Raw genomic sequence first — 27,988 nt, 5'->3', positions numbered from 1 at the left:
AAACCAAATGCATGAGGGAGAGCCATTTTTGTTGGCCTTCCATTCCAGCTCTTAGTATCGTTTTAAAGATGAATGAGGTTATGATAATGTTCATTTGACTTGAGTGATGCCTTCACTTTAATGACCTGTGCCATTAACAGGAGCCGAGGCCCAAGGGTCCCTCTGAAGACTCCAGTTGTCAAGGGCAACAGCATGAGCTTCCCCTAGCTGCCATGGCGACCATGAGATGTGTAAGTAGACCCTGCGGCACACATCCTCACGGCCTGTGATTGCTGACACATTCAAATCTGATATTTTATCTCAAATTATTCAGGAAGTATGATAAAAAAAAAAAAATCAGTTGACTGTTGCAACATATAAAAGCTTAATGCATCATCATTTTTAATTGATACAATATATGTACATCCACGTTTCAACCGTCGTCATAATGCATGAAATCCCATCTTTACATCTATACAGTGTTCCAGGTGTTTGTCAGTATAAAAGAAAGGGTTAATAATCACAATAATAATCCCGGTGTGGTAATACAGCTGGCTTCCAAAGGAATGGCAGAAAGGGAACTGAAAGCTAATAGACCCCGAATAAAAACCAGGTTGTCACTGCAGTCTCACTGAGGTCGGGCAGACCGGTCTCCCTGGGAATCACTAAATCTGCTAAATCACCACACCATGCCTGACCTTATTACTGTACATGAGCATCTTGTCCCACACAATACCTGTCTATAACTCTCTTCCTGTAACCTCTCTAACCCAGTGGGCCTCTGTCGCTATTTTCTCACTTCTCTACTTTACATGCCTCAGGGCCCCTTTTCTCAAATTCCTCACCATAGCTTCTCCTAACCCCAGGTTTCCCTCCCTTCCCATCTCTTCTATCTATCTATCTATCTATCTATCTATCTATCTATCCCTCCTTCCATTCCTCCATCATGGCCGGCTGGTTGACCTGCCTGCCTCCCCACAGTGTGGCTGCATATCAATCCCCTGCTGTGCTTTGTGCGGGTCGGTTTCCTGGCAACAGACAACAGCCATGACACGGCTCCAGGGCAGAGAGAGAGCCCTCTTGCATTAAAGCAGCTCGCTGTAGCTTAGATAGCTCAGTCCAGAAGCCACTGATATTCATGGCCATGGCTGCTGTGTGCTATAAGCTAACACAGCTGCTGCTGTTGCAGTGTTTTAGGCTCTCTCTTGAGAGTTCAAGCAGACAGGCAGGACAAGGAAGGCTGTGTCTGAACCCATCAGTGTGGGACAGAGAGGCTAAGATGGCGTGCTCTGTAGCCCCCTGAAAGTGGCAGCCGTTAGTCAGTGTGGGATTGTTATGAGACGATACAGATGAAGACACCTGCACTACTGTAGAATCTCTTTATTAGTGCTGTAAATATCTTTTAAAATATATTTTTTTAAATATTTTAAATCCACAGTGTCTGTTACAAAAGGAGTAAAAATGACCCCCAGATGCTATGTACAGTAAAATACAACTTTACAGTAACTAACCTGCAGATTCAAAGAAAGACTTTGAATCTCACTTGTGAGATTGAGAGTTGCGATTCTAGCAGCTGCAGCATGTTTTTTTTTTTTTTTATTTCAATTAGCACTGACAGGAGTGGCGGTAGTGACGTTGCAGTGCATGTCTCCGTGGTAACCGGAAGTCTTTTGTGGTTAAATAAAAGCTCCGTTAAGAGACTTAATTGCAGATTGCACTTTCAGAGTACGCCACCTTTTTTCCTGTCTGCTTGAACTGCTCATTCTTCAGCGTCCCCCTCTTGTCATTTTCCCCCATTTCCTATTGACATCTGTACAAATATGCAGAGGTACACCTGTGTACTTCAACTTCGAGTTTTAAAAAAACACATCTTTGACACCTCTTTGTAAAGAAAAATACAAAAAACAGAAACATTTTACAATCAAACACCCCTTTTCAGGCTTCGATGTAATGAGTGGTAATGTTGCAATGCCAATACTGTGTACGCTACAGTATAAGGGATATAACATCAATGCAGCATTTCATGTTTTTTAATAAAATCATTGTTGATAGTATGTCATTATTTTGTGGTTTTCTGTTTGTATTTATTGCTTGATTAGATGGCACGTGGGCAGGATTTTTTTTTTTTCCCAAATAATACCAAGTACAGGATTGTGTTGAACAAAATATAGCCACATAAGGAATAAAAATGCAGCAATTACTGTCACCTTTGGCAAATTTCCACCTCAAAAATTAGCCACGGGTCGTAGTACCAATTATAGTATCATGTCTTGTACATATGCTTATGATACATACAGGAGAAAGAGAAACTTTATCCATATTCTTCATAGGAAATGTAAAAAATCAAAACTATCTGTAACTGTAATAGCAAAACAAGACACAGTTGTGCTACAAGTGCTTATGTGTTCTTGGCACCTGTGGCCTCAGTCCAGAGTGAGTCCTTCTGTATTTGCCACAGCGGAGCAAAAATCCTCGCCAGAGGTAGAGAGAGAGAGAGGGAGTCCATGCTGCGGAGCTCTGTTGCTGCAGACCTCCATCCCGCCGCCCCACCACTCGCCCCCCATTTAACTGCCAATGTGGCACATTCCTCCCTCACCCCTCGCCCTCCTCGTTAGGTGGAACATTCCAGGCGACAGCCATCTTCTGAGACAAAAAATGAACTCCGTCAGGGATTGGTTAAAACCAGCAAAGATGACAGTAAATAATACATTAACAATAGATACGGCTATTTACAATCACACAAAATGTCTAACATCTAATGAAGTGGTTTAGTCACTTAATGAAAGAACCAATAGCTGCTTTTTTCCCCCCGTTCTTCTCATTCATAAAGTAAAAAAAAAAAGCAACCAGGAAAGATTTAAAAATATTTCTAAGACCTTTAAATGTTGGCAGTTTACATTCATGCCTGTGAGTGTTCGCCCCCCCGAGGCTGTCGAGCATGGACACACACCACCAGAGTAACACAACACACCCACAGGATCTGTACATTTGTGCAGTTTTGAACTTTTCACCAGTAGATAAACTGAATGAAATATTGATCGTGACAAATACCGATATTTTAAATGGCCAAGATTTTAAAAACTGCCGAAGTTGAAGCTTGTGCCTCTGTGTCTGCCGTCAGAGAGAGAGCATCAGATGATCATTTTTGGGTTTTAAAGCACTCGAAACTAAAAGAGCCTTCTCCAGCAGGAGCGGCCTTTTTATGCAGCATACCTTCTCAAACCTCAACCAATAGGACAGCACGCTCGCACTCAAACAAATCACAGAAAAACCAAATAAAAAAAGTGTTTTTTTGGATTGTACATCAGCAGAACATTTCAGAGGAATGGTTTGTAACTAAACGTACACTCTGGTAGAAGTTGCATACAGTTTTAATTACTACATTCTAACATTAAGTATGAGTTGCCAGCTTTAAACGGGAGGTGAGACTTCACATGGCATAGCATTCACATGAAGTAGAAAACAGACATTGCTCAGACTTGAAATATATGCATTATAGTCAGTGCACTTCAGCTTTACAATTCAAATTCACCCCTTAACTACCTTAAGCCATGCAGTCCACAAGAACTCCAGCGTTTGATTCCAGTGCATAAGGCCTTGGCAAAGGCGTTTTTGAATGATATTACCTTTGTTCAGAATATGTACCAGTATGGATAATTTCTCCCAAAAATATACATTTGGGAGAATTTTAAGTATTTTAAATTTCATCAGGCAAAAACTGAGATTGGCAGCAGCAGAAATGGCTCAGAATTGACAGACTTCACATTCGTCCACAAGATCCAGACCACAGTTTGTTTTCCTCTCTCACTCTCAACCTCCAGACCTCAACCAAGTCTTATAAAGAACAGGTTGAGTCATACTGTACAGTGAGCACCTAAGCACACTGGCATGGATAACTGACATACGTTATTTGACACTTCAATTGTGTTTCTGTGAGGAAATCTAAAGCCTCGGCATCACTGACACCTACAATTCACAACTGCGATATCAGATTACTTGGATGGTTTACCGTCTGCTCTATAGTCCGATTCTCTCGTGTTCATACTTTAGTTTGACTGTTTGTATCATGTTACCTACTTCCTGCTTAGCTTAGTAAGTACTGTATGAAAGCCAGTGGTAGCTCCAGAAACATCACAAAATACAGCCTGCTCCTCTTTTTGACTCTCCTGCAAACAACCGAGTTCAAAGCAGATGCATCAAGGTGGTGTGAGGCATCCTCCACGAGTTGGGCCCTTTGAAAACATCTGATGCGTTTTTGAAAACAATACCGTTTGATGCCTTCAGTGCGCTTGTTGTGCCTTGCTTTTTTTTTACTTTGTAGAATTTCATAGGGAAATCTTCCGGTTGGCTCTAATTAAAAGACAAAGAACGTGTCGGTAGCTAAACCTCCTCTAGACGTGGCTTGAACACATGGCTTAAACAAAAGAAGGGAAGGGGTAGAAGCCTTCGTAACCACGGGACTGGACATACATAAGCATCTCAACGGCTAAAGCAGCTAAGGTCAACTTTTGTCCATTGTGGGGATTATGTATGTACATCCCTAATTATTAATATATCGTGGAAATCCAAGCAAACAAAAACAAAATATGTTTAGGCATTTAGCTGACACAGGTGGAGGTTCAGTGTTGCGTTTGAGGACACTTTTGACAGACAAACCATCAAACTATCCCGCTGCCTGTGTTTTTCCTTTATCTGCATATGACAAACTTGGCAAAGGACTTGTGGTGGATGACAGATTTTTCACTTTGAGAATACATGTTTATCTCTTGCATCATTCGCCCAATGCCCATTGATGATCTTAGTCCACCCTTTAACCACAAGCTGGTTTAATAGAAGAAGTGCTATGATGCTTTCACTGTCACTCCCACTGTGATCAAGGAAGGAAACTTTTTTTGTCCTCCAGCCAGTGACGGATAAATCTGAATATCAATATTCGCAAGGTTTTTTAAAATGGGATATAACTATATCTCCTAAAGATTTATGAGCACTGGCTCGTGGCTGGTATTAATTTCACTCCTGGATAATTAAGATCATTTAAAATAAAATATAAAAAAAGTACAAGTCTATGGTTCAACTGTATGCCATGTGCTAGTAGATTCTCCCTAAAGGTTTTTGCATTCAAAGACACATTTCATGCAAATGATACAATTTTCAACACACATTTCTTTTTATATGTCCATTTAAAAAAGAAGCTTATTTTCTTTTTATATATATATATATATATATATATTGTATATAAATTAGTTTTTTTTCTACACTTTTCCAGGGCAGGCACCGTACACACACCGGGTACAGAGGCATGCCACACTTGCATTGCTTTTTGCATTCTACAGTTGGTTGGCTGGCAGGCGTGACGTCATCCAGACAGTGCTGCGGCCGGTGAGTGTATCTGCACACACACATTTTTCTCTCTCACTTCCTGTGTCTTCTGCATCACACTCATACAACCACACATCACCCTTTGCAGTTTGGCACCAGTAGAGCGCCGCGCTGCCTAGATGACGTCAGAGTAGGGAGGGGGCGGGGTCTAGGGTTGGTCCAACAAGCTTCAAATGGAATAATAAAAGCAGTGCAGCAAGGCTCTGTGGCGCATGCAGAGATGGGCGGGGAATGGACGTGGCCTGGGACGGGGAAGGTCAAAGGTCGGTGGAGGGTTCAGATGGAAGGTGTGGGGTCTAGCCCAGGGTTGCAGACAGATTCATGAATGGGAGGAAGGGAGAGTTTTGGGGGGGGGAAGGGTGGCAAGTCAAGGAGAGTCATTGCTAACTTCATGACGATTACATTTGTATTCAATTTTTTTCTTTCTTTTTTTTCATCTTATGTGATTTTTTTTGTTGTATTTTGCTTTATATGTTACTTTTTACAAATGGTATGACGACATAACTTAGGCTCATAGTTGTGGATCTACTGCTGGTTGTACGGTCAGAGGATGGAGATGGAGATGGAGATGGAGATGGAGATGGAGAGAGGCGTTATGGGAGAAACTTTTGTTCGCTACATGAGTTTTCAACCGTATACACAATATAAATATATGGGGAAGGGTGGATACTAGTGTCAATATATTAGTTTGAATAATTATTCGCTGCTTGTGCTCAGTTATGTACTGCAGGTTTGCAAGTATTGCTAGTAGTCACGTCTTACCCAAGTTGTTCCCCAATAACCTGGATTAAGTATGTGGAGTGCAGTCTGCAGCTACTCTGTTATTGTCGTAGTTTTGACGGTAAAATTTTGCATATTACAATGTGGTAATATGTGTTTAAAGTTATAAAATAACTAATTATCAGTCAAATACTATTCAAAATGTTAGATTTCTTCAATCAGTAAACAAAGTAGAAAGTAGTTGTTTACTTAGATAACACTTGACTCATAGCAAGCACGGTGCGCGTCTGTTCGCGCAAAATAAACTTCATCATTCGCTGTTGAGGCGTGTTGTAATGTCTGACCATAGCCTCATCAAACACGCGGTCACATACGCTCAACAGTCACACACACACAAGCTCCGACATGCAGCTATATTGTATCGTCAGCGAGAAAGTTCCACCCTCCTGTCACCTCAACCAATCAGAGGCCCCTCTCTCCGCAGCTCCGGTGAGGAAAAGCGGTGATTAATAAAACAATAGAAAGGAAACCAATCAGATAATCAGTGAGGAGAATGAAGAAGAAGAGGAGGAGTGAGGAAGATGCACTGCGTTGATTCATGTCCATCCAGGACGCAGGAGACACAGTGCATATTCCGGACACCATCCTGTCATCCTTCTCCCTCACTGCGGGGGTCAGTAACACACTCTCGCTGTGCTTCAATATGGTGTCTTGAGAGACGGGCTAAAAGCCAAATGACTTGGGTTTGTGTGTGCGTGACCACGCTCTGTCCACAACGCACACACAACATGTAACATTGAAGTGCTTTTGTAAAAGAGAGTGTGTACCACAAGCTTCCCCCCACCACTTTTTCCTGTGTGTTTTGCTCTCGAGGAAGCTGCCCCTCCCAACCCATCCCTTGCTTTGTCCACCCCCCCCGTGACTCTCCTGCGTCTACATACGTCTGTTGAGTTTTGCTGTGGGGAAATTAGGATAATGTGGGAGGGAAGGGAGGGCTTGAGGTAATGGGGGAGGGGTAAAGAGGGCATTGTGGAGTAGTAATGAAGGGGAGTATTGATCGGAGTCACATGATCTTTAAACCAAAGGGGCAGGGGAGGGTGCCTAGTTGGGGTGCCAGTTAGATGTCTTCTATAAAAGCCTCTTTTTTTTTCTCCCACAATGAAAAAGGGAGGGGTAAAGGTACAAAAAATAGCTTAATAAAATAGAGGAAAAAGAAACAAACTCTTATTTAAAATGTAAAAAGTATAATACAAAAACAACAGCAACAAAAGCATAATAGTAATGAAAACGTTAGTGACTTTAAAGATGAAATAGTAGAAGTGTTAAGTAGTACTCAAAGTTATCTCTAATGACACAAAATAAATAAAAGCTGTCAGAGGAGAGGATGCGGTCGGGGCTCTCGGGTGAAGGAGGGTTGTTGCTCTCTCTCTCTCTCTCTCTCTCTCTGTCCCTCTCTGTCTCCATCTCCCCCTCTCCATCTCTCTCTCCCTCTCCCTGTCACTTCTCACTCCTCACGGAGCTGCAGGCGGTAGCGGCTGTAGCGGATCTGGAAGAAGAGCTTCTCAAGCGGCGAGCGGCTCATCCCGGGGAGCCTGTAGTCCTCGCTCTGGCCCGTTCGGCGGAAGCCAAGCGACTCGTACAGCTTGTGGGCGGCCAACTTGACAGCCGTCGTGCCGAGGACCACGGCGGCGTAGTTGTTGCGCACGGCGAACTCCAGAACGCGGCGACCCAATGCTTTTGCGATGCCTTTGCCGCGGTAACGAGAGTCCACCGACATGCGCCGCAGCTCCACCGTGTAGTCATCCTCGCGGCATTGTGCCGCCACGATCCCCACCACGCGTCCGTCGAGCACTGCCACCCAGAAACAGGAGCCTGGCAGAAACAAGAGACAATAAGTTTGATTAAATTAGGTTGGTTTGTATGATGTATGAGCAGAATACTGCAAAGGCTGGAGTTAAAAATATAAAGTCATTGTTCAAATATGAAGCTGGAGCCATTTAGGGGAAAGGGGAAACAGCTAGCTTGGCTCTGTAACAAAATCGGACCTACCTCCACCTCTAAAACTCACTAATTAACACATTTACATCTATATATTATTTCATCTGCTCAAAAAAGTTGTGGTTTAATTGTGGTTTAACTGACATGTCTATGTTTATTTGTGCAGCACGAAAAGGCGCAAGACATTTAGTATGCCGTATGAACACCTTTCTTGCTCTTGGCGTGTCATTTGTACGCCATGTAGTCTGTACCGACTGCAATGTAAACACATCCACGTAAATATGCTCAATCAGAGCTAGTGACAGTATAAAAAGCGAAAAAGGCTGCTTATGAAGGGCGGGAGGGGAGGCGGATGGCTCCAACAAACACAGGGCTTTCAACCAGGAGATCGCTGTTCGTGACCGGTGTTTTGATTGTTTCGTTTTGTTTGTTTATGTGTTTTTTAGTGACGTGTTTTCCGTACTTATGTTACGTTTGTTTCCGTACGTATTTTACTTTGTTTACTTACTTATTTTAAGCCCAATCATGACGTTTTTTTCCTAAACCTAAGTGAGTGGTTTTGTTGCCTAAACCTAACTGCAGACGTTGTTGTAGGATTGCTGCATGGCGTACAAATCACACACGAAAAAGCGACGTACAAATGACAACAAAAGCCTAAAATGTGTCCTCACGACACGCGGAATGTCCTTGTTTTGTCATGCTATTTATACGTCATCCCTTTGAGGTTGATTTGTGAGCTTTAGAGGTGCTTGTAGATAGATTCTGGACAGAGCCAGGCTAGCAGTTTCCCCCTGATTCCAGTATTTATGCTAAGCTAAGCTATCCTGCTGCTAGTGGTAGCTACATATATACCATATAAAGCAGTATCAATCTTCTCATCTAACTTTCAGCAAGAAAGTGAATAGGATTATTTCCCAAAATGTCAAACTATTCCTTTAATATATAAAGGTAAAGAGCAGGTGGTTAAGTAGTGTTTTCATCACTGTTCTGTTTTAGTCTAGTTGAGATCAATGAAAAAGATGTTTTGTGTAGAGACCCTCACACTCCAGTATACTGTGAAGCTTGTGACCATATTTCAAATCTCTGTCGGAAATGTTGAATCCAAACGTTCGCTACGCCCTTACATAATGGAATCAGTCTGGTCTTATTTAACTAAATATGCATCATGATGGATGGATGAAAGGAACGACAGCGGTTGAATGACCAGAAACTCAAAAAAATCCAAATGAACGTCCTGCGTTTCCATTAGCAGCATGTTGTAATGGCTTAAATGTTCCAAGAGGAGATAGACTAGAGGAAGAAGAAGGGATGCAGGGGAGTAGATGAATTAGGAGGCCAGAGACCAGTGTCTGACTGGTGCTTAATGGCATTAGCCACTTGGTGAGACGCTGCTGATTAAAAGGCATGACGGGGCGGTCACTTAGGGCTCACAGTGTAGTGGAGCGGAGACGCTGATCTCACAGGACAGAGACAGACAAGTGTTGGGGGATTTAGATAAAGAAATTTGGCATTTTCCAACATAGTGTTGTAGGAATTGAAACCCCATATTGTGATGTAAAAGCTGCACAGACAGGAAAAAACATTATTTTTTACAGCAGCTCAGAGTTGATATATCAGACACTCACTAGTGACAGACAGATAGAAAAGACACACACATACAGACAGACAGACAAGGTTAGACCAATGCAGATATGAATGTCAGCAGACAATGCTCCTCCACCAGAGTACCGCTGAGAGCTTGAATTTCACCCCCGTTTTAATATCAATCTATATCCGTGCTGCAGTTTCTGAGCTGTTCACTTTGACACACAGTGATTATGCTTGTGAATTGTTTTTTCTTTTGGCCTTTAAATACCACACCAACATGTTTCCTTTGAATCTTAATCAGGCACTTTATAAAACCAACATCGCTCTTGGGGGCATGCGCTCGCTTCATTACCTTTACCGATCATAATCTTTCAAGGAAAACGACCCTCTCAACCTCCTGGTTTTTATTACATAACCATGTTCAAACCGCCTCTCCATCAATGTCAGCAGTATTTACGGCATGTGTTGGCAGTGGTTACATGGTTTTGTGATAAAATACCATCTGTTTGTCATAAAGTAAATCTCCGTGACTGGCAGCGGCTGACCTGCGGACAGTAAAAAATCTGTGTCCGTCTGTCTGTGAGCTCTGGATCCTAATTCTCTCTCTCTCTCTTTCCTTTCCTTTACACATAACCTCCTTTATTTTTGCTGAATTTCCCACGCTTACACACACACATGACACCCTCAAACAGGCCGTGACTTTTAACATGACGCTTCTGCTGGAGTCCCGTGTGTCAGGAGGGATTTGATGCCCCTGCAGGCCCGTGTTAAGCTGATCCGGAGGCTTCCTTTAATGAATCAAACAACTGTCATATGTAGGCTGCCGCGTCAACAGGAAAACCCGAGTCCTCCCCACCCCTATAGCTATACGGGGGTAAGGCATCACTGGGAGACTGTCTGCAACCAGTGTTTCACTAATCTCACAGGGGAGTTGAGATTTAGAATTACATGCAGGACGATTCACAGCTCCTTGAAGTGCTGAATAACCAAAAACCCTCTCATAAGAGCATCCTGTTACCCCAGTTGAGACTTTATAGATTCACCCTGTCTGGCCAGTGTCAGGTATGGAGACACTGGTGCTGGGAAGACTGATCCGAAATGTTCACTGTCTCCAAAGAAATGTAGGTCAGATGACTGTGCAGTTTACTGATATTACATCTCTGGATCATAAAAGTCAATCAATCAGTCATTTCTTGCTGCCATTTGGGGTGTGCTCATGTGGAGCGTTGATGGATGACTGTTTGAGAGTCTGTATTTACAAAGTGGTGTCTCGCGGCCCCTCACTAATACTACGGAATGATGTTTCATTACAGGCAGATGCTAAAGCTGCAGCGTCAACTCCTGTGGCACTCTGTCGGCATTATTATGATCGTGCATGTGTGTGTGTGCGTAGGACAGGTTGTTGGGGGGGGGGGGAATACGCTTCTATAAAGCCCTCTTGACCATCTGTCTGAACTGAGCCTGTGCCAGGAATGAGGACAGCACAGGAAAGCACGCACACCAGCCACCCCACTGCCTGTCAGACTGTGTGTATTACTTAACACTTGTGGTTAAAAAAACACTTGGATCGCACGGGACGATGAACTACACCAAAATATTACATCTCCTCTCGCCCCCTCCTCCCCCCTCTGACTCACTCTGCTGCTCTTGTGAAAGCTCAGCAGGGTATATTGACCTCTGACACCACTGCTCAAGGAGCATCACATCTGCTGCATCGGACGCTTCTATTAAACTATTAAAGTGCATGTATTCAGCGAGCTGTCAGTATTTTCTGCTGGGAACTGCACTTCCTGGAGATAGGAAGATAGAGACAGAGACTGTTATATGAGATGCTCTATAATAAGGGATGCTTTGAGGCATACTGGGTCGCCATTTGGAATCCCTATACTGATTTGGAAAATGTGAGAAAAAGAAAAGGAGTGACATTCTTCCTGTTTTCCCTCAACAAACATTTGTAAAGCCTCTCTTGGGCAAGGCACTTAACTCCTAACGGCCTCAGTGACGCCGTGTGTGTGATATGAACTGGAATATGAAATGGATTAATTAAAGCTTTTTAGCCGTGCTCGCAGCACGGCTCTGGGGATGGCAATGTTAGTCGGTCGGTCCACCGATTAGTTCCAGACCAATTATATGATGGATCGCATTCACGGTCCCCAGAGGACGCATCCTAATGACTTTGATGACTTTTCCTCCAGCGACACCAGCAGGTTGAAATTTGTGGATTGGAGTGAAATGTCTCAACAACTATTGTATGGATCGCCTTCATGAAATCCCTGAGTGTGATACCGCAGTCTTTCACGATGTGTTTATCGTGCAAGTTATTGCGATGACGATAAAAAAACGATATATTGTGCAGCAGAACTAATGACATTCCTATCAGCCTCAGTTGTTTTGGTTTGGTTTTGGAGCAGTTGATATCTCTGAATCAAGCCTATCTCACTCTTTTCTATCTTTCTTCCTACTCCCAACTACCTCTATCTCTTTCATATACTCTTCCTACGAGTCATGAGGCAGAAGCTGCTCAGTCCTCCATGTCACCACAAGATTGATTGGAGAAAGGGAATGAATAAGACACTGTTTTCCAAACCATTTTCCTGTTGTGCTTTTGAGCGAGTCACTAAGCCCCCTGTTGCTCCAACACAGCAGCTCATTGCTTAAGAGCAGAGCCTGATATAGTATTAATGTACAGTGCGCCGCTCATGTTTTGATGTGTGTAACTGACGCTGGAAAGTCGTATGAATGAGCTTACTCACTCAGAAAAAAAAGGAGTTAGAAAAAGATAGGAAAAGAGGGACAATGAAGAAGAAGAAGAAGAAGTCATTCATCTGTCCTGTCTGAAAGAAAGAGTGAGTGAGCGGAGGAGGAGGGAGGGAGGCGAGGCTTCTGTGTTAACAGTAATAGCGATGAGCCTGAAAGGATCCATTATTGCTGCTAGGGCATCCTAACACGACGGGGGGAGGGAGGACAGAAAATCTACCATTATTTCAGAGGGGGAGGGGACCTGAAGAACACAGATGATCTCAAGACGAGAGATAAATCAAGGCAGAGAGTGAAGGCGAGGAAGAGCTCTGGAAATCACGCAAAAATCTGATTACTAAAATCCAATTTCTTTAACTTTAAGGCTATTAATATGCCTCTGTGTATGTGTGTGGGCGTGTTAAATACCGGCTGATGTGGCGATATGAACGCTGCAGAAAAGCCGAAAAATCACACACACACAGGAATAGCTTTTATGGTGTCTAATAAGATTATTCTCTTTTCCTTCAGAGAGATAATTCATTCGATAAGCGTTCAGTCTAGACGCCGCCTCACTGTGCTGCCGTTCGCTCTGTGGGTTTAAGCCCTGACGAAAGCTCATAAGTGGCTTGACTCTCTCCTCTGTGTGTCTATTCCCTTTTGTGTTCTAATAATTAAACAGTGAATTTATGGTCATTTTTATGTGTTATTTTTATATGTCAGTGTCAGTGTTGCAGGGCATATTAAGCGCCGATGATTTATGTTTCAGTAGTGGCTCTGTGAGTCGAAACTGTTGCATCACTGCATGATTAATCTGACCCTGCCAGGCTTTAAATGGCGAGGAGGCATCGCTGCTGCTAGTGCTGATATTTCCACCTAGTATACATGTAGTGCAATATCAGACTACGTTAAAGCATCAGGAGAGACTTCAGAGACCAGGTCCAAAGCACACTGGAGCACACGGATTTAAGGCAATCGAAAGTCGGAATTGTTAGTCTTCTGATAACGTTGATTGCCTTAAATCTGTGTGCTTTGGACCTGGTCTCTGGAGTCTCTCCTGTTACAAGATTGTCCTATTCTGTGAGCACCGGACAGGCCTACTATTCCTTGTGAAAAAGATTGAAGTGTGTTTAACCTCCTTTCTTCACTTTTATGTTAAAGCATCATTTTTTCTAACCTGACAATCAATTTTGACCACATTTTCTGTGTCTTGCTTCGCTAAAGAGACGTATGTTGTGCTTTGTTGGGGCCTGGCTTTCAAATGGAATCAATGGACAGCCAAAAAATCGCCAAAAAATCGCCAAAAGCAGCATATACTTTGTCATACATATGTTTCTTTTATGATATATCCATGACCCGAAAGCCTCGAGTGATCATTTTGGACTGCTTTAACTTGCATGTAGACACTAGGGGTGGAAATCACCAGATGCCCCCCGATACGATCTTACTGCGATTTCAAACATTTTGCGATATACTGAGTATTATGATAAGATATATTGTGATTTATTTCCTTTTTTTCAACTGAAAATGAGTGCAGTTTGTCAACATCTGTTTTATCTAATAAGTTGTTACAAGGTTAATTGTTTATATAATAAAAGATTAATATTTAACACATGAATCAATACAATATTGCCACGCATAATATCGCGATACTATGCTGTATCAATTTTTTCCCCCATCCCTAGTAGACACACGGCTGCAGCCAGGTAGTAAAGAATGAACAAGGATGCTGCTACTGCAAGAGAAAGGCATGAACTCAGTTTATTTTGATGTTCTTTTTATCGTTATCTTCTTATTCTAATGTACGACCGTTCCCTTTAAAGGAGAAATGCTTAAGATGCTTTTGAAAGTGATTTTTGTTCTCTGGTCCTATGCAACACAAGCACCCTGCCCTTCCATACAAACACACACACACACACACACCCTCCTCCTCAGGTCAGAGTGCATTCTGGGAGTATGGATTAGCCTGTCATGCGTAACCTAGGCGTCAGCAGTTTCTCCCTCCGTCACGGACAAATGAGAGTGAGAGCGGAGGTGACCGTCACTTTCAAGATGTGTACACAAACACGCAACGGTGCAGTTCCAGAAAATGAATAATTGATGTGTATTAAAGCCTGGATTTACAGTAGAAGAAGCCAACAACTTAGCCTTTAAGCTAGATCCAATGTGCAAAGAGGGGAGCGATGCATTGACCCGTGTGCTGTCACACTTACAGCGTGCACCCTTCTCTGTTACACTTCCATTAGCACAGAGGAACTCATTATCTGGCCCTTTACTGCCTTCCTGTCCATCAACGCATATTTCTATGCAAGCATGCAGATGCATGCTCACATTTTACACACATGCTACGCTTTACTATGTGCATGCCATTGTTCACATGGCTGCTACAGCCCGAGCCCCTCTGTTCCCCTCTTCAGGCCTTCAGGCTGGGCTTCACACCAACATGTCACTCCAACCTATTACATCCAGACCTACTTCTACTGCTCCTGTGTACATCAACATCAAGCTGGTTTGGCTCAAACTGCAGGAATCACTTTTAATCTATAGAGCTCACAACTTATTGACTCTAAAAATGGCTTATCTGTCGCGATCTAAGCGTTGTGATTGGTCACCAAAGAGTCAAGATTGTGAGAAAATGCACAATGCTGCAATTAACGAAGCTGCCGTTGACACGTCATATACTCCTCCCAATGAGTGTCTTTGTTCGGTATTGATTTAAGCAGAATGTGAAACAAAGGCAGAGGGGTAGTGAGACTGCAATGCATTATTAATGATTCCTCAAAACGCTGAAGAGATGAGAGGTACACGTGTTCATGCATTTGCAGCGTACGGCTGAAGTAATGAACTGGTGAGTTCTCCAGTTTCTCGGTACGTGCAGGCTGGGAACAGCGGAGTCGGCCGGTGACGTACAGGACAACGTCGTGACAGGCTGGAAAGTTAATAGAGTGGTGGTAATCTAGAGTTATGTAAATCAACTATCACGGAATTAATGATTCTGCTTAGATCTATTGTCACGTTGGAGCTCCATGGTTAATGGAATAGTTTGACATTTTGGGAAATACAGTGTGGCAGGATTTCGCCTGTCCGTGCATATCCAAATTTTCCTAACTACGCGGAGAAATGGGCGGAGAAAATGGAGAACTTTGAGGAGTTTTGTCATTTTGCCGCAAGGAGAAACCTGCACAAGTATAAAAGATCCAAACGTTTCCTCGTCACGATTCCTCATCAGCTCATATCTGAGCGACCGTCCTTGCAGAAAGTGTATAAAGCTAAGCTACGCTAACCATCTGCTGGCTGTAGCTGCATGTTTACTGTACAGACGTGAGGTTGCTATCGATCTTTGCTCTGCCAGAAAAATTATATTTCCCAAAAATGGCCAACAATTCCTCTAATATTGTCCTTCTACTCGGGCTGCAACTTATTGTCAATGTTGTTGATTATTTAATGATTAATTGTTTAACCAACCAACAGTCCAAAACCCAAAGATATTCATTTTACAATGATATAAAACTGAAAAAAGCAGTAAATCCTCACATTTCAAAAGCTTGAAACGACAAATATTCAGATTTTTTTTTTTATTTTCAATTGACCAATTATTTCAGCACTTCAATCTAGTTTTTTGGGAATGTCTTTGTTTGTGAATGTGTACAATAATGTCTGTTAATTGTACTTACAGCGTAAAAAAAAAATAAGAATAATAAATTAAACTTTTCTGTATTTTTTTTTTGTTTTTTACAGTTTTTGAAAGAGCCTGAAGGCTGTTTCCTTGGCTGGAAGGAAGCATCACTTCCTCTGTGCCAGGATGATGGATAACCCAGTTGGCCACTGCAGCATCTCCTCTGCACCTTCAGCGAGGATGAGAAATAGAGAGGAAGAGACGGAGGAGGAGGAGGAGGAGGAGGAGGAGCGACACAGGTGGGAGAGAAAAAAGAAAATGCTGCGGCTCAAACCGCAACAGGAGGGAGGGATAGGAGAGGAAAAGGATAGAAAAGACGGATGCTTTATTAATCTGGAGGAGTCAGAAATATACCCAGGAGATCCCTTTGTCTGTGTGCTAACCAGCAAACTGTTTATTTCTCTTTCTTTCTCACACACACACGAAATACATCATACAGTTGAGGAGCACACACCCCTCCCCCGGATGCCCCCGTTTTCTATCTAGCACTCATCTCTTTCCCTCCCTTCACACATTTTCCCTCTCTCTCTCTCTCTCTCTCTCTCTCAGTCTGTCTGCTTCTCTCTGTCGTTCAGAGCTAAAATAAGCACAGCAGGTACCGGCGGAGGAAGCTGCCCACTCCCCTGGAACACACACACACATACACACACACACACACACACACATAGAGCAACACTGAGACTGACCGGCAGGTTTTATAATGTCGCCTGCGTTGATGAGAACCTGCAGTGGTCATGACGCCTCATTAAACAGCCAGTATAACTGAGTGGGTATCACTTCCAGCCAGGGAGGATTTGGCTCAGCGTCTAGTGTCGCCCTCATTATATTACATTCACTTTTTAGGCACTAAGCTGCTTCAGAGTGACCTATAGTGATTGAGCAAGTAAAGCGTGCGAGGGAGGGAGGTATGTTTTTCGCCTACCGCTTGAACACGAGGGGAAACCTCCTTCTTCCTGTATTTAGAGTTCCCTTTTCAGAAAAGCTGTCCAAGATACGACCTTACGCTAGCCCTTTGGGGATTAACTGATGGAGAGTCGTAGTAACGGTAGCTGTTACTCCGACATTCATTTCCTATAAGAGGAGCGAACAACCCTGCGAACACTGTTTGATGAGATAGGTGCTGACATGAACCAGGCCCGTGACACAACGAGAAACACTGGTGGAAATGAACACAACCGTAAAGGTGCCAAAAGCAATCACGTTCACAGGGCTGGTGTTTGTTGCTGTTGCCTGGAAAGTGTCGTTACCAGAGGTAGACTTAAGTATTTTAGCTTCTTAGGGCTTCTTAGGGCGACTCCATCTGCGTTCTGTTCCGTTGCAAAAAGCAGTGACATAGGTTACCAAAGTATGCTAACCGAAGCTAATTAATAAGGTCAGTTTGGACATAACTAAAAGGGTTAATTCAGATTTTTTGAAGTGGGGTTGTATGTATACTTTTGTGTTCTGTAGTAGTCTGGTGGCTTTGAAGAGAGCGATATAACAGTAAAGGTAAAGCAGCTGTGGACGGGAGCAGCAGCAAAACGCGTTTTAGACACCTAAAATATGCGTCTTTGAGTTCCTGAAAAGCGCTATATAAGTCGAATTTATTATTATTATTAAAAAAATCAATATCATTTTAAGTGTACGCTATATTTAGAATATTTTCACCGCTTCACCTCGCCATTACACAGCCCTTTCTGTCGAGGGACTGAAGCCGTTATATCGCGGCCTACAAGACTAGACCAGACTCCATTCACAAAACCAGTCAAGTCAAAACCAAAAGTAATTTTACCTCGAGGAACCAAGGAGTTGCTGGGCTACCGCTGCATTGATCGGTTCATTTGTTGTTCCAAACTAACGTGGCGTCCACAGCAACAGCAGCACATTGCTCAGCTTCCGTACCGGTACACCTGTCTGCTTCTCCAAACTGGGAGCATGCCGACCACCATCTAAGCTACTGTATGTAACGTTAATACACTGACTATAAGGATGTATATATACTGTAACAGCGTCATCATGCAGAAACCTACGTCAGGTCACGTGGGGGAAAGGTTTTTAGTAGGGCTTGGGAAAATAGCCTTTTGACTTTATACATCCATACTTTGACCAAAATTTGAATACATAATGAGCCCTACTGGGAAGCTACAGAATGATATAATAACCTTAAAAAATACAAAAATAAAGGACCCCGTCCTTTAAAAACCCTGAAATATAAAATAGATTTACAATGAAACTGCCACAAACCAAATAAGTCATGTTTTGTCAGCACAACTGACTCCAGATGGAGTTGAGTTTGGCACAGTGGCAAGCCAAAGACAAGCATTTCTTGTTTGGCTGCATTTGCCACAGTGTGCATAGGCTGATCACCCGAACAAGCCACTGCCAAATAAAACACAGACTGTGGTTCCTCCAAATAGTTTTACTAGCTTCAGTATGACTCAGTAGTAGCTTTACCTTAATGAAATCAGATTTTCTTGTTTGAGGGAACTGCACAACATGCACCCATTTAACTGATAACACACCCACATGGATCCATAAATGTGTGTATGTGTGTGGTCAGATGCTCAGTCCAATGACATGTTGCTCCAGCTTTCTGTGAGGAAAAATAGTTCATTTGAAAAGTATTTTATCTTTGCTTCTTTCAGCCAATTCACTGTCGTTGTTAACACACCAGTGAGGGACATATTGACTGCCAGACTGAGTCATTATTGGTTTATCACGTCCAAGAAAAGACACAGAAAGATGGATGGATGGATTTTAATCTCATCAGTTTGAATTTCACCAAGCTCTTATTGAATTTGAATAATGGACTCTTAACAATTAAGAGATGTAACAGATCTCAAATGTTTCTATTTCATTTCAAACTGAGCTTTGAAAAATGTAATGCAGTATGGATCCATTTGCATATAAAACCACATCAGTGCCTGTTTTTGTTAAGGACACAAGCTTTTATCTACAGCCATATACATTTATACGCCCAGCCATTGTTACTTCAATTTTGCTTTACAGCCTCTCTGCCCACACACACACACACACACACACACACACACTTTATTATGTGGCAAATGAAAGATGTGACAGCTGGCCCTAAGTGGCAGCAGAGTGAGTGATCACAACACACACACAGAGAGGAGATAAGAGTATTGATCGGTTCCATGTGTACAAGGATACTGTGGCTGCAGTGAGCTTAGTTAGTCTTCCTCTATTATCCAAATCAGTCTGCGTCCACTTATTAGAGTTTATTCAATTTTGCATTTTGCTTAATTCTCAAAAAATGTAAAGAATGATGAAACGCTACAAGTCTCCCTCTCTGTCTATAAATCGTTCTTCCTCTCTGCATTTTCATTTTCTCGTTTTAATGTTGATTAATCGCTGGGTTGCAGAAAAACAACATTCAAATGCTCCGATTGATCATCCACCACACCGAGACATCTCAGTTATTAGACACGGATTAAAAACGAAGTTTTAAGCAGACACAAACTGTCAAACATTCCCTTCTACACACACACCTTGAATAGACATTTACAGGCCATTATTGTGGCTGTTATGTTAATCTTAAATGTTATCCGTATTTACTTTTTTGTCCTCAATATGACCAGTATTAAAGAGATTATTCCTTTCAATATCAAGTTAATTTCAAACTTGTTTCCCCCTTCCTACTGTACTCCTACTAAGGCTGCACGATTACGGCCAAAATGATAATCACGATTATTTTGATCAATATTAAGATCGTGGCTATTTATCACGATTATTCATTGATTTTAGGGACAAAATATTTTTATTGCACTTTCACATTTAAGTAAACAGACTGCTTTCACTTCCATGTTGTGCTACATTCCTGCTAATGTACACATATTTGCATCAAAATAAAACTTAAAATAAGGTTCTTGTTCTTATCAATATACAGTATATTACCCTTCTACTTTGCACGTGCAGCAGAATGACGGCTCCCCAAAAGTGAAGCTAAAACATCTTGATCACCCCGATGCAGCAGAGTTTAATTAATTAATTGTGCAGCCCTACTCCTACCCAGTGTTCATTGTGGACGCTGTGATCTGACAGATGAGCAAACACAATAAAGCATATACTGTCTCAGTGCAGTTTAGAAGATTCAGTACGTACTAGTCTGTTGGATAGTTTTTCGGTGGTCGAGTAGTCCTTAATATCTGATCCTAGCAAGTATAATATGAGACACATTTTCAACCCCACTCTCAGCTGTTAGACTTTTCCTTTGAATCAGTAGTTTTCTCTTCCTACAGAAGGATTTCCTGCTTGATTTCGGAGACCCCTTCTTGGTTCTGCTACTGACAAATTACAAGCTTAAAGGCCCTGAAAGCTGCGTTTCAAATACGGTTTTCTCTCTACATAAAATATTCATGACTAATTAAGCAAAACTCTAAGTTACTGTTTGGGAAAATAGTAATCTGACTCACCGGATGCAGACTGTGGGTATAAGTCTGCTAGGCAACAAAACTACTTAGTTAACTACTTAGTTAAAATATTGTGGTTAAGTTACGCCACACTAGAAGTGGTTGCACCGCATCAGAAGTGGCGTAACTTAAGCACGGAAGTTCCATGACTAAAAGTACTAAGTTAGGTTTAGGAAAAGATCTTGGTTTTGATTAAAATAACACCAGAAGTGGCGTAACTTAAGTATGGAAGTTACGCGACAAATAAATCAACGTTGACTTTTGGTTTCACACGATGTACAAACACCGGTTTACTGGGCGGACTTCCGGTGTTTTTTGACCCAACCCGACCTCCTCCCTACGCAACGTTTGTCGCTCTTTATACTTCCTGGCTCATAATTACATGAATAACATACGAATTGATTTTGTGGGATTCATATGAATTTCAATGGATTTACTTTTCGTAGGTACAGCTACGAATTGTGTATGAGAACAGCCTGGCGGCGTATATCCCAAGGGCACCGCCACCTAAGACGATTGTGATTGGTTTAAAGAAATATCAACTATGTCAAAACTATGTCTGGCTTGATTCGATTTAGTTATCGACATAAGCAAACAACCGCACAACTGTCATCAGATTTTGATTCAAATGTTGCTAAATTCTGATTGGTGCACGTCACCTTTTTCCAACTGAGCCCCGCCCACTTTAAAGCAGCGAGAAGAGCACAGAAGAAAAATCTAAAAATCTTCAATGTAAAATAACCAAAACTTTGGTAGAAGCTGTTCATGTAGGACACCATTGCTCAAAACACAAAGCTGATGGAGAAGATATGTTTTCAGGGCCTTTAAGCGTTGCATTCTCCTACGCGTTACGTGCCATCCTGTACACACGTCGCACACAACAAAACACATGACAGTGACGTGAGAGGTGCCTCTCCATCACGACTGCACGCTGGTTCCCAGGTGTCCGTCCCCCTGGGCCCATTCAGTTTGCATGGATGTAATCATTAGCATTGTCCCAGAGCAGTGGTGCCTGACCCCCTCTAAACCATCTCGGCCCTGCGGCAATAATGGGAATGCTAAATTGCAATTGTGCATGCAGTGGATTACCAGGCCAGAGGGCACAATGTCCGAGAGAAAGAGACAATAGGGGGGCAATTGACTGGCTTATAACTAACACCTGCTTTTTATATTGACCACGTGGCTTGGGTTAACAGGGGATAAATGTGTCCAAGAAGTTACGGGGGCAGTGTGCCACGTGGCCAATCGCTCACACCCAAAAACTTGACTCCTGGAGAGAGAATGAATAGTTTGAGATGACACTATAGAGGTAGATTGATTTTTCCAATTAGAAGCTTTAGTGGAGGAAATGAGTCTTGCCGACACCAGAGTACTGCAGAAAGTGTATCAGCAGTTTCCTCCGTGCGATCAATAGCCTTGTGATGCAACCCCCACCTCCCTCTTTCGCTGCCGTGACCAAGTGGAGCTCAGAGAGGAAGCAAGTGGGGGAAGGAGCGGAGAAAGGAGGAGGAGGAGGAGGGGTGGGAACGAAGGGTGGAGGAGAGGGAAAGCAGAGGGAGGACCTGCATATTTGATGAGTTGCCTCTGTATTGCCTGAAGACTCTCTAGACCCAGCTACAGTGTTTCAGGGTTTTTGTTGTCTTTTATCCTTCCAGCTGCAGCAAAGTTACAGACCCTAACTTTTCTTTATCACCATCCCTCCTGATTCCTTTTTTAAATTCAACACTGGTGGCGGAGCATTGCCGGCTGACAAAACCAGACAGCGTGCGTTTTATCTCATTAATCACAGTGGCGTTTCCTCCCTCGTCTTACCTGCGGGTGTCATGTAATACGCCTCTATGTCAGCCATGTCCGTGTACAGAGCACAGTCCAGATAACTGTGGATAACTTTCCTGCTGTAGTAGTAGCGCGCGCCCATGAGAATGAGGGGCGTGCAGCACGTCAGCGTGACGGATTTGGTCACGAAAAAGCACATTACTATGGAGAAATGGAAGAAAAATAAACGAAACCTGTCAGAAAAGAGAATCACATGTTTGATTTTGGCCGGAATTTGACCCCAGACACAGTAAATAAAAAAGAGCAAAGGGCAACATTGACATTTTGTGAGCATCAAATAAGTGAAACATTTCTGTTATAATGGAACAATATGAACATTTTTCACAAAGAGAGATTAGTTTCACACACGTTTTTCATCAAACTGTGAAGTAAGGCACATTAGTGTATAGCTGCAGGAGCACAACATGTGACATGGTCAAACTCTCAGTGCATGTTAGTAGTGAATTCATGAAACCATACTGGAGTAATTAGTGGGATGTAACGCTGGGGGGCGCACAGTGGAACACAAAACAAGCAGGCTGGATGCTGCATTTAGCATGTTGGAGCGCGGCATGCAATCACCTAGTAGTTAGTTCACTCCAGCGTGACTTGATGGAGGATTTTAACTATGAAATAGAACTTTTTTGGGGGGATTTTAAAGACAGGACTATGATGTTTTGAGACCTAATTAACACCAAATTAACACAGTAAGTTACTACAGTGCTAATAGTGCTATAGGGCTTCTCTGTAAGGTTAAGGTCTTCAACTAACATTGAAAGCTTCATAGCATTTCTTTTTCTTCATATGTTTCAGAGATGAAAAGTAAAGACACAGCCTCCTTATGAAAAACAGAGAAATTTGGTCTTGATTTCAGGAATCTATTTTTATGTATAAAAAAAAAAAAACTTTCCAAGAATGATTATGGAATTGATTTGCCAGGTCATGCACATACAGGATCTTTCACAATTGTACCAAAATATAACATTTTAATTTTGTTAGATTAGAAAAATTTACAAATTTAGTGGACAGCCAATAATGCAAAATCATCCCAGAATGCATTAGCTAAAAAACATGTTCTCTAGTTTCAATGTTGTTCATCACAGAACGAGCAATTATTGTGATCAAAACCAAAAAGTTACTTTTTGTATGCCAAAAATAACGTTACGATACACGAGGCTTTTAATCTTTGCCCTGCAACATCAACCAAAAAAGCCTAAACGAGATCAGTGCATGACTGGTGCATTGGCTGCTGTGCTGTGCAGAGGAAGAGGAGGAGGAGGAGGAGGAGGAGGAAGAGGAGGAGGCAGCTTTTTAATGTCTGTGTGTTGGAGAGGAGTATAGCTTTATGGGTACGTGCGTGCACCCCCTGGGCCAATCCTCAAATTCATTCACTCATTCATTCACAGCACCGGCATGTCATCATCATCATCAGGCTATAGCTACACGTGCACCATGCGCCCGGCCATGCCTTTTGTTGCATGATGAGCAACATGCCGGTGTGCACACATTTGAGTGGATTGGGTGGATTTGAGTGGGATTTAAGTTCCTCAAATAAATCCCATTAGGATGCAAACATAAACAGTAGATGTTTTATAGAAAAGTGGGGATAAATAAGCCAGTGTATAGGATGCATGATGCAAGGTATTGTGTGTACTTACCTGTCAGAAGAGCATATAAAAACTGGGTCTTGGGCTGCTGTCTGAGCCCCCTAAATGCAGTATTGGGTATCCTCTCCATGATACCCTCGTAAAAGATGCGCCGCACCTCCTCCTGATCCGCGCACTCGAACTCGCGGATAAAAACCGCATCTTTCCTCGCATCCTTAGCCTCCTCAGCAGCAGGAGGAGGAGAAGGAGGAGAGCTCCACATCATCGACTCCTTTTTGGTCCCAGGTATAGCATCGTGTTCGTCCGCAACAATTTTAGTCTCGCAAACCATTTTGGGAGACGAAAAATGCATGCAAACTGGCCTGCAAAAACACAAACTACAGTTCTGTAAGAAGAAAAAAAAGGAGGGGGGAAAAAAAGAAGAATGGGGAGTGGAAAATGATGGATGAGGGTTTTTTTTTTTTTTTTAAAAACAGAGAAACGGATGAAGGGGGATAAGACGAAAAGGGGGATGTTTCTGCTGCAACCCTGAGCGTTTTCTGACGACCAAGACTTGCCGGTGTGATTCAAGCAGTATTTATAGTGCAGGCAGGGCGGGTAGATTCAGGTTCAGGGGTTTGGTTTGGTCCTCTCGATGCGCACATTGGTTAGTTACATGCTGATGGACGAGAGGAGGAGGGAGACTGCAGTGGAGGTCGGCCAATAGAGGGCGCTCTGAGTCACACACACAAAAACATTACTACTACTACTACTAATAATAATAATAATAATAATAATAATAATAATAATAATAATAATAATAATAATAAAATTAAAAAAATAATAAAGATAATAATAAAATAATAATAATAAAAAATATATAAATTGTCAATATTTGTGTTTTAAATATGGAATGCACCCAGTAATATGTGTAATTTGATTGTTATGTGTAATTTGATTGTAATGTGATTATATTTTGTATTAATAATCTGAATCTGTAAAGTAACTAAAGTTGTCAGATAAATGTAGTGGAGTAAAAAAGTCTAATATTTCCCTCTGAGATGTAGTTGAGTAGAAGTAGAAAGTAGCAGAAACATGGAAATGCTCAAGTAAAGTACCTCAAAATTGTATTTAAGTACTTAGTTACATTCCACCACTGAGTACATTTTATACTGTTGTGTTTTTTTAAAAGCATTATTTACTCTTCAGGTTGGAATAAAATAATTGTTAATTATTTAACTGCAAAGTAGTAATACCTATATATATAGTATAGTGATACCTTCACTTTTTTTTGCATTTAATTATACCGGGATGTTTGCTGAAATTGATTGGATGCACTGTAAAAAAAAAAAAAAAAGTGTAAAATAACGCCAGTAAATGTCTGTTAAAAAACGGAAAAATACTATCAGTTAATTAACATAAATAAACTGTAAAAAAAATATATCTTATCTTTATATAATTAGCCTTTATTACTGTAATATTACAAGAAATATTTTACTTTTAACATATATTTATTGTTAGAATAGTCATACACTGTAAATTTAAGACCATTTACATATAAATCACAAATGAAATATGTAATTTTAAGTTGCAAAAGCCCAAATTCACATTGACTCAGACATTTTGCAGTAAAAACAGTAAACTTAGAGTAAAAAAAAAGTGTTTTTTTACAGTGTAGTAATGTTTTTGTGTGTGACTCAGGGACGCCTGTGATTACAAAAAAATACTGTAAATCTAAGACCATTTACATATAAATCACAAATGAAACATGTAATTTAAAACAAAATTCTGCCATTTTGAAATACAGACAAAAAAATTAAAATTTCTTGAAAGAAAATGTTAAAAAAAATGTTGTTTTTTTTTACAGTGCACCTAGAAACATTTACACCAGCCGCCACAGAGAGAGAGAGAGACCGACACAGTGTCTCTTCTCTCTCTGCATCTCAACAGGCCAAGTGTGCGGTTTATTTTGAGGTAGAAGAATGGGGGGAGATTGCGTAGAGTTTCTGATCAGGTTTGTCTTCATAATGTCGTCGAATGAGGAGGATTTGTTGAGATATATACCCAAAAGGATGCAATTACGCAGCACAAAGGCGCAAGGTAACGCAGGGGCGATGCGTCATTAAATTCGAATTCGAATTCGAATTGGAGCTTATAATAATTCAGAATGTAGGTTTATAATTCCATTCGAATTGAAAATAGTTCTATCAGAGCTCATATCTCGGTGCATAATGAGATGTAAGACATGTAGACATGGCAATATTTGCATCTGTTTATATCATGTTTATTTTTGTTTATAGGTTATTTTGTATATTGTATATTGGTAGAAATTCAATTTTTTTATTCTTATTTTATTCTAACGGGTTTTATCTATTCTTTTGTTATTATACTGTTAATATCTTGCACCAACAAAACCAAAGCAAATTCTTAGTGTATACCTCTTACACCTGGCAATAAACACCATTCTGATTCTGATGTATTAATATCCTGATATGACATTAAAAAGGAAGCTATGAAGCGTTAAATCCAGCTGGTAGTCGCCCTCGTGTGTGTGTGTGTGCGTGTGTGTGTGTGTGCGTGTGTGTGTGTGTGTGCAGCCTCCTCTTGCAGTGTTGACTGACAGCTCTGCTGCACTGCAGTGATATTCATCCTCCTGCTCCTCCTGCCACACATCAGTCTTAACATGGAGGAGATTCGATCTGCGCATCTGAAACCTCCCATCTAGCCCATCTGGCGACAGTATACACCGGCTTTACGCGCGGCTGTGTGGCGGCGATGCTGGTGCTGGATCCTGGATCCTTTGTTGTCCTCTACCGACACTCCCTGTGATCAGCCGGGACTGGTATTATACAACCAGGCTCTCAGCAACAGAACTGACATGATTTGTGCTTTTTATTTTGGACACCTTCAATATAACGATGATGGAGGTTTTGTTGACGTTTAATAGCCACAGCACCCGTTTAAAGATGAGAAAGGATGCTACTAATATACATAAGGATGCTATATACAGATGGAAAACAATATTATTACACAAATAAAATGTTCTGCAGCACCTTATTGCGCATAAGCTTCCACATAATCAAATGAATACTATGCAATAATAATGCAAAAATTAAATTGAAGAACATATGAAAAAGTATTTTTCTTTCTGTTAGCTCTTTGTGGAGCCTCGGTCGCATATGTAGCCTACAGCAGAACTAGTTTGAACCGGATCATCTGAGGCAACCTGCTATTGATAAAGCTGCATCCACCCCCACTCCTTCCTCCTCCTTAAAGGTATCCTCCTCCTCATCCTCCTCATCCTCCTTAAAGGTATCCTCCTCCTCCTCCTCCTCCTCCTCCTTAAAGGTATCCCCCTCCTCCTCCTCCTCCTCCTCATCCTCCTCCTCTTCCTCTTAATCCTCATCCTCCTCATTTCCCTCATCCTCCTCCTCCTCCTCCTCCTCCTCAAAGGTATCCCCCACCTCATCCTCCTCTTCATCCTCCTCATCCTCATCCTCCTCCTCCTCCTCCTTAAAGGTATCCTCCTCGTCCTCCTCCTCCTCATCCTCCTTAAAGGTATCCTCCTCCTCCTCTTTTTCCTCCTCCTCCTCCTCCTCTTCCTCATCCTCCTCCTCTTCCTCTTCATCCTCCTCCTCCTTAAAGGTATCCCCCTCCTCATCCTCCTCCTCCTCATCCTCCTCCTCTTCCTCTTAATCCTCCTCCTCCTCCTCATCCCCCTCATCCTCCTCCTTAAAAGTATCCCCCTCCTCTTCCTCCTCCTCCTCCTCCTCCTCCTCCTTAAAGGTATCCCCCTCCTCATCCTCCTCATCCTCCTCCTCTTCCTCTTCATCCTCCTCCTCCTCATCCTAATCCTCATCCTCCTCGTCATCCTCCTCCTCCTCCTCATTCTCCTCTTCCTCCTCATCCTCCTCCTTAAAGGTATCCCCCTCCTCGTCATCCTCCTCCTCCTCCTCATTCTCCTCTTCCTTCTCCTCCTCCTCCTTAAAGGTATCCCCCTCCTCTTCCTCCTCCTCCTCCTCCAGCGGCCTCACTGAGGGAGGAGGAAGGCAGGTGATAACCTGCAGAGTTAGAAAAAAAAAAAAAAGTCATCACACACTCTG

General features: G+C 42.1%; 1 protein-coding gene across 3 annotated transcripts; it reads right to left on the bottom strand.

Moving 5' to 3' along the window:
• Positions 1-359: 359 nt before the first annotated feature.
• On the bottom strand, positions 360-27,169 carry nat8l (N-acetyltransferase 8-like). Of its 3 annotated transcripts, XR_005205120.1 has the most exons (5): positions 25,758-27,169; positions 23,958-24,620; positions 22,297-22,461; positions 1,698-7,950; positions 360-1,666 (listed from the first exon to the last, which is right to left on the bottom strand). XR_005205120.1 is itself a non-coding variant. In XM_037757843.1 (4 exons), the coding sequence occupies exons 2-4, from the start codon at positions 24,256-24,258 to the stop codon at positions 7,583-7,585; spliced, it is 834 nt and encodes a 277-aa protein (XP_037613771.1). In that variant the 5' UTR covers positions 24,259-24,620; positions 25,758-27,169; the 3' UTR covers positions 360-7,582. The 3 variants fall into 3 exon arrangements, 2 of the variants coding, with proteins under 2 accessions (XP_037613771.1, XP_037613772.1); XM_037757843.1 differs by having other exon boundaries at positions 360-7,950; XM_037757844.1 differs by lacking the exon at positions 25,758-27,169 and having other exon boundaries at positions 360-7,950; positions 23,958-24,638.
• Positions 27,170-27,988: the final 819 nt, after the last annotated feature.

This window comes from Sebastes umbrosus, chromosome 22 (genome assembly GCF_015220745.1).
Source record: "Sebastes umbrosus isolate fSebUmb1 chromosome 22, fSebUmb1.pri, whole genome shotgun sequence".
NCBI classification, from domain to species: Eukaryota; Metazoa; Chordata; class Actinopteri; order Perciformes; family Sebastidae; genus Sebastes; species Sebastes umbrosus.
Note: the sequence above shows the minus strand (reverse complement) of the source record. Positions and strands in the feature narration are given on the sequence as shown.